Source organism: Triticum urartu, unplaced genomic scaffold, assembly GCF_003073215.2.
Source record: "Triticum urartu cultivar G1812 unplaced genomic scaffold, Tu2.1 TuUngrouped_contig_10522, whole genome shotgun sequence".
Taxonomy (NCBI): Eukaryota; Viridiplantae; Streptophyta; class Magnoliopsida; order Poales; family Poaceae; genus Triticum; species Triticum urartu.
This window is the reverse complement of record NW_024111398.1, coordinates 1,992-9,270: the sequence shown is the minus strand read 5'-3', so window position 1 is coordinate 9,270 and position 7,279 is coordinate 1,992. Positions and strand designations below refer to the sequence as shown.

The window sequence follows — 7,279 nt, the reverse complement described above, 5'->3', positions numbered from 1 at the left end:
CCCATCCCTATCCATTGGTAGTTTCAGGCCTTTGGGGTCGTTTTCTTTTCTCTACCTACTAATAAACCACCGATTGTTTCTGGTCGTCCGTCGTCAGTCTTTTTGCAAAAAAGTCTCCCTGTTTCTTAGAAATTAAGCCGCAATCCTCGTCATAAGTCAGCCTGAACCGGTACGGAAGAGAGAAAAAAAATAGCTCAGCCGCGGCGGGACCTTGCAAGGCGTCGGGGGTTCTCGGGGGCGGCACCATGGTTGCTCTGGCGTGCTGCTGGAAGAAAAGGAGGGAGGACGAGGGAGAGGGAGAGAGAAAACTGGGAGGAAGGAGAGAAACGAGGGTAGGCACGGGCTCCCAGGGGGAGATGGACGAGGACGAGGACGGTCTGGTGCGCTGCTGGTGCAGGGAGGGCAGGTGAGAGGGACGATTGCTCTGTATGTTGTGCGTTGCTGGTGTGCTCCTGTTAGTTGCATATTATACTGCTGCTTTCCTGTTGTTTGTTGATTGATGCTGCTGATGCTACTATTTTGATACAGTAGCTGCTAATTTCATGTGGAGGACACGCAGGGGCGGACGGCGAGCGAATTGAATCTGGACATTCACCCAGGGAAGCAACATATATCTTCTGATCTTTGTCTTGCCTCCGCTGCAATTTCAGTTTGTCCAGTAGTGCTCTTGACAAATTTCTAGAATGAAGAATGAAATACTTGGAGATAGGCCACCAATTCGGTAAGAATATATATGTCATGGATCTGCTTATAACTATTTTACCGTGCTTAAATTTGGTCGGCAATTTTTAGGCTGTACTGCAGCCTAAATGTGCTTCTGCTTGTTGTTGCTATGCATTTTATATTTCCTGATGTATTATCATTTTTCCCGTTTTTAATCAGTTTGGGGCTTCTAAGAAGAGAAAGTGAATAACTGAATGTGATGGCAGGTGTTGAACTCAGGTTTACACATTGGTGCACATGATGTGTCAATCAAATATACTATAGCCTTCATATAATGGCTACTGCTGTTTGCAAAGTAAGAATCGAATGATGCAAAGAGATTTATGCTGTAGAAGAACTTACAAGGTAGTCTCCGAAGCCCTTTCATTTGAATTTGACGAAATTCACAACCACATAGGTCACACACAATTTAAGCCTCCATGGTATTAAATATGCCATGTCTGTCGGTCCTCTGTTTAGAAATGTTTTAGTCACATATTCTTATGTATTACGGTATGACAAAAATAGAACTTCAGGCCGTTGTTAACCGTGTTTCTCCTTTGTTTTGGTCTTCTCTTAATTTGTTTGTTTGCTTCAGGATGCCCCTAATTTTCTAACAAATGCATGTGAGTAAAGATTGCAATGGCTCAAATAGCATGTAGATTTAATAAACCGAATAATTGATTGTTGGTGTTGTTTTACTGATTAGCTTAGAAGCAGAGACTTAGCATGGGGGACTGCCGCTTGAAGAGATGCAAATGTTGCAACTTCACCAGAGGTTCTATGTTGGAAGTTGTGTGTGTCGGTGGTTCAAGGTTCTTTCCCTTATTCTATTTTTCTCTCTGCAGTTTCTGTGTAATATATGATTTATTCGTTCTAAAAGTTGTATGGTAACGGGCGAGCCTAATCTGAAAATATATTAGGAAAAAGCATGTAAGCTGAAGCCTGGAAAAATGCATTATGAAAAATGCCTTGATATTTAGTAGCAGTAGTGAGAACATGTATATATTCTGATGGTGAATTTTTTTTAGATATACAGTAGCAGTAGCAGTAGAAATGCGCTAGGGATGTGAACGCCATAGAAATAGCAGAGGCCTACCTTGATATCTGAAAAACACCTTGATATTCAGTAGCAGTAGCAGAATGAAATGCGCCAGGTTTTCTGTTATATAGTCCTTTTGCCCTGTGTTTAATTATTACATGCGCTGCACACTGATCCATGTATATATTCTGTTGGTGAAAAGTTTTGACTATTGAGTTTCGTCAGATATGAGTTTTAGAAATTCTCAGTTACTTTTCTATGCCTACATTCATCTCTGAACCGTTGTGATGGAGATTGTAATACTGTGTTTAAAATATGTCAGTCCATGTGCGAGATCTTCTTTTCAAGATGGCAACCATGATTGTATCAGATATGTGTAATTAATGTGTTTGCATTAGAGCTTTCATAGGGAAATTGCATAAGTTCTTATAAAACCATCTTGTCACACTCTGAATGGCAGCTGCAAGTGCCAGGTAGCAGCTTGCACTAGGTTGATTTGAATAGTTACTCTTCTTTTGCACTGGTACTGAAACTTGGCAGTTCACAAGGATTGACACCATGGACTGGAGAATTGTGGCAAACAACATGGACACACCAGGGGCAGGGGCTGCATGCTGCCAAGTCCAAGGCGACTGCGAAGAAGACTGGGCTCGATGTAGTGACCGAGGAGGCGCAGGCCGCAGGGTATGCTCTTCTAATTAGTATGACGATTTGCATATGTACCAATGCTACTCTCAATGGATTTGCTAACAATCTTCATATTTTCGCATTGAATGTGGAGCTATAAACATATATATGTTTCAGTAGTCGTTCAGTAGTGGTCCAGTCGTAATACCTTGCAAGTACCGTGCTAATCAGAAAATTTCTTGATCAAGTTTATTATTATTTCCATTGCACCATACTTTATTTCCATGGTATCAAGTTCTACAAATGCATGTTCTGGTACAATATTTGTTTTTTCAGATGCAGTCTTTTTTGCTAATAAATCTATAGTTCAATCTGGATTCAAAATCTAAGAAATTTATGGCCTGGTGTTGATAGTTGCAGTTACACACTGATGGAGTGTGTTTACTTTTTGTTTATAGAAACAGAGAAGCTGATTATTCTGTTTGCACGACGGGTATCCCAAATTCTAATTCAAACATTAGTGATGATATAACAATGTCGTCTGCCAAATTGTGATTCGAGCGAGCCTAGCTTAGCTGGGAACCACCGGAGATTGTGTGGTGCACGGGAGACAGAGCCTCCACCGGATATTTTGTCGTGCCCACTAAGAACAATGACATGGATAGTGAAGTCATTGCTGGACATGATTGCACTATTTTTAATCTGTTGGGTAGTCCTATTTGGTGGATTGTATCTTCAATATATCCGATCTTTCTCTAGAAGGAGCCTACAGTTTGTAATGTTGTATTTCTAAAGAAACCCTGGCATCAGTTGAAATTGTTATCTTAATCCGCTGCAAAATATGTAATCTTGTTTTTGTCTTGATGATATGAAGAGGATGGATGTATTGTTGTGGCATCTTAAAATTAATAGTGATCTCGAAGTTTTCTTACAATACAATGCATTGTGGTAATCCAAGATTGTGGCGTCTGATTTGTTTTGTCTTGGCAATGGAACCGCCATTCCGATCATTCTAAAAAAAGAGGATAGGTGTGTGATTGTCAGAGTAACCACACCACAAAGAAAAGAAAGTGGCGCGACTACCTGAGACAGCAGGATGATCCCTAGGACAGTGTTAATGCATCTGGCTAAGAGTTACAATTGTGCTTGAGTTTACGTATGCTAGCATTTGTATATATGTTAGATATGGGCATAAAGAGGCGACACCAAAGAGTGTGTCGATGATTAGTTAAGAGTCTGACCATTCCAGCAATTATCTTTAAGTAAGACTACAATTCTAAGATGTGTTCTCGCTTTTTTCTTCGATCAGGTTTTGTCTTCTTTTTCCTATGACTCAAGATTGTTATAGTAGTCATCCATAGATAAGACTATAATCTGACGGTGGTCTACAAGAAGGTGAAGTTGATGCTCTTTCGGTGGTACCTCGTCTGTCAGATCATTCATTTAGAGGTGTTGATGCTCTTTTAGTGGTATTCGATAACCTAGCAAATCATTCCTTTAGAGGTGCCTCTAGCATTCTATTTTTATTTTCACTGAAATGTTGTGCTGGTTCTTTGCTGCATCAAAATATTTCATTTGTAATCCTTTTCCTAATGGGGCCAAATTATCTTGTCACTGCACACTTGAATTTATCTGTTCATCTTCAATCAATCTTCAACAATGAATTAAATCTTTTTAAGAGTTATAAATGTTTTTTCTTTGTTCATAACCTTTAGTGAAATTCGTTTTTTTGCTTGATTGCAGATTTTGTGAAGTTTCCCTATAACCTAGCAAATCATTCCTTTAGAGGTGCCTCTAGCATTCTATTTTTATTTTCACTGAAATGTTGTGCTGGTTCTTTGCTGCATCAAAATATTTCATTTGTACTCCTTTTCCTAATGGGGCCAAATTATCTTGTCACTGCAACTTCATGACACTTGAATTTATCTGTTCATCTTCAATCAATCTTCAACAATGAATTAAATGTTTTTAAGAGTTATAAATGTTTTTTCTTTGTTCATAACCTTTAGTGTAAATTCGTTTTTTTGCTTGATTGCAGATTTTGTGAACTTTCCCTATGGTATAAGAAAGACAATCTTTTTATTAGCTTTGGAATGTTACACTTTGCTTTAATTGCTTTGTTGAATGTCTGCACTAGGAGAATTACAGTTTCTCAAGTCATGCAATTGGGAAGATATCGATTGGTAGTTTACACATTTCTTCAGCAGGTGCACGGGTACTTATTTTCCCGCCGCAACGCACAGGCACATTTCCTAGACAATGTCACTCCTGCTATCATGTCATGTTTGCTAATACTTATGGAGCTGTAAAATGATGTTTTTATTTTATAAGCTAGCCCTTCTTATTATGTTTCAGAAGATCGATGATACCCATTACATTACTACAGTGTAATACGTAGAACCTGAGTTTTTGGTTGCCAAGAAAATGTATGTGCTAATTCCACAAGAAATTTGTGTTTGAAAAATTATCACTTTATCAGGGCAATATCTTTTATATGCTTAATGAAATCGAATATGATGCTAGATTTGCAGATGACTAAGCGACATAGAAATTCTTGATTTTGTGTTGATGTTTCCGATGGATTCTTTTGTCATATGACATCAGGATGTAGGATGATTGGGTGCACAAGCTTTCTATGAAACATCCAGATCCCGGCAGCGACGTCCTCTGGCATAGTGACAAACGAAGGCAGGGGATAGAGCAGAGCGGGAGGGGTATTGGGTTGATACCGTTGTGGGCATTGTCAGTGCCATGATGGTGGTCAATACACACAGGAGATTCTATTCCTGTGGGCGGATTAAACAGAGCTGAGTAAACTTCATCCATAGAAGATGCATGTGCTGACTAAGTTTAGAGGAGAGAGTGGTTCTTTATTCTGTTCAAACGCGGATTCATGGAGTACCAAATGACTTCTCCTTATTGTACAGGAGTGCTATTGAGAGGCTCATATCTTTGCGATTTTATTAGGGGGGAGAAGAACCGCTTCTTAACCTGTCATAAAAGACGCCATTGTGGGGATTCCACTACTGCAAAACTGCATTCAGAGCAATCTCTGTGACTTCTGAAGAAAAATAACTACTATTTGCATTCCTTTTGCGTTTGCATGGAAACCATTGTACTTCCATTTTCATTGCCAGTACTTTCCATACTTGCATATTTCTTATGCACCTTATGACCTATTGTTGGCCTATTATAATTTCCTTTTCATTGAAGGTAATGGTAAAAAATAAGAATATGCTACTTTGCGACGCACACATGTCATGTTTAACCAGCTGATTTCTTGGATGGTTTATGGTATTCCTCAAGATCATTAGTACCAACAATGTTTTTTCTCATGAATGGCCCATGGTAATTTTATATTGTTTTGCTACTTGAAAGTTGTTTGAGTGGCTAAATTATTTTTCAGGTTTCTAAGAACATATTATTTATTTCTGTTGCATGGATCCTGGCATGCTGACAACAAATTCTTATTTTGAGCCGGATTGTATACTAGACCGAGGTTCTACAGTGGTTGGTTTGCTAGGACTATTACGTGAAGCAGTGTAAGCTCAATTGTCAACATTGAAGAATTCGTTAAGGAAAGTGCCACAATTTGGAGCTCTGACACGGGAGATTTTTTGAGGTAATGGAAGGTAGTGAATATCTGAGTTATATAAAACCAACATAAGCTTTTGGGCAACAACATTAGAAGGATCTTTTTTATAGGTTTCATCCAATCCTGAGAAAACAACTTGCTTTTACAAGGCAATCTAGAATAATGTGACCTTGGCAGATTATGTCCATGAAAAAGGTAATTGCCTGTAGGAGACTAGCTGTTTGTTCAGTGAGGCAAGGGGAAACAAATGAGCGACTGACAGTGTTATCTGTAGCCAAGGAACGGGAGGTCAAAGATAGAGCTCAGATGTATTAATGGAGATGCCACACAAATTATCTCCTGCAGCGAGCCACAATGTTGAAAGTTGCATTGGCAAGAGTATGCATCTACTGTCATGTACCTGAAGTGCGGCGTTGTGCTACAATACTCTTAAATATTTGTGACAAATTTAATTTCCCGTTGCAACGCATGGGCACTTTTTGCTAGTATTTCAAAAAATATACTTCCGCTCCGTATTATAAATAAGGTAAACCCAGACGGACGAACAATACTAGGTGACAAGAAAATCCTTTTATAAAATAGATGAAAGAAAAAACTGTCAACAAAAGATGTAACATAAACAACACACATGAGACATACTACAAGTGGTACGTCTGCACCATACTTGATTAGCCGGACTATAGCAATTCAGTCCCCGTGTCGACGCTGAGCAAGCTCACATCTTCAAGAAGAACCATTGAACCTTGCCACAAAGCCCTCGCTCAATTGCCGTCGGAGAGGGCCACCTTCCCTCTCACTCCGGACCAAGGAGCAGTAGGGGCTAATAGGGTTGCCAACAAAGTCACGTGTAGAAGATAACAGACCAACTGGACCATCCCACGTTGGAACCCAAGAGACTCCATGGTATAATCCAAGCATGCCCTAAGACAACATCCCACTGTGACCGAAAGGTACCGCAGCTTTACTGCAAAGCACCAAACAGGGTAAAGGCGTAGAGCATCACCCCCACCTTGGGTTTTCTACCTGAACCCTGGAACAGGGAGGGGAACCACGGCGCCGGCTCAAGAGGGTTGTGAGACATCCACTCGCGTTCATTCTTTACTTTTGTAAAAGCAATCCTAACCTTATATTTTGGTGTGTGCCGTTACTGGCAAAACATTCATGCATTTAATCATAGAGTAGGTGACATCTTAACATTCCTATATGCAGTAATAAAAACTGTAAAGGTGATTCTAATTTTGTGAACGGTGTCGTGGGCGGATAGAAAATGTCACATGCATATTGACCAAGCGGAAGTAGGCAATCCCTGAACA

The 7,279-nt window shown here is 39.8% G+C and overlaps 1 protein-coding gene across 6 annotated transcripts; it reads left to right on the top strand.

The window, feature by feature from the left end:
- The first annotated feature begins 206 nt into the window (after window positions 1-206).
- On the top strand, window positions 207-3,302 carry LOC125526568. 6 transcript variants are annotated; one of them, XR_007291782.1, is made up of 6 exons: window positions 207-406; window positions 529-1,068; window positions 1,301-1,328; window positions 1,412-1,517; window positions 2,285-2,428; window positions 2,830-3,302. XR_007291782.1 is itself a non-coding variant. In XM_048691234.1 (4 exons), the coding sequence occupies exons 2-4, from the start codon at window positions 1,432-1,434 to the stop codon at window positions 2,924-2,926; spliced, it is 327 nt and encodes a 108-aa protein (XP_048547191.1). In that variant the 5' UTR covers window positions 207-406; window positions 532-1,431; the 3' UTR covers window positions 2,927-3,302. The 6 variants fall into 6 exon arrangements, 2 of the variants coding, with proteins under 2 accessions (XP_048547191.1, XP_048547190.1); XR_007291780.1 differs by having other exon boundaries at window positions 529-721; window positions 930-1,517; XR_007291779.1 differs by lacking the exon at window positions 1,301-1,328.
- The last annotated feature ends 3,977 nt before the right edge of the window (window positions 3,303-7,279 follow it).

Bases quoted from the DNA above. Each gene is read 5' to 3' on its own strand.
- LOC125526568 (XM_048691234.1), top strand. From the start codon at position 1,432: ATGGGGGACTGCCGCTTGAAGAGATGCAAATGTTGCAACTTCACCAGA. The intron at 1,518-2,284 runs GTTCTTTCCCTT...GAAACTTGGCAG, and splicing joins GTGTGTGTCGGTGGTTCAAG to TTCACAAGGATTGACACCAT. The intron at 2,429-2,829 runs GTATGCTCTTCT...TTTTGTTTATAG, and splicing joins GAGGAGGCGCAGGCCGCAGG to AAACAGAGAAGCTGATTATT.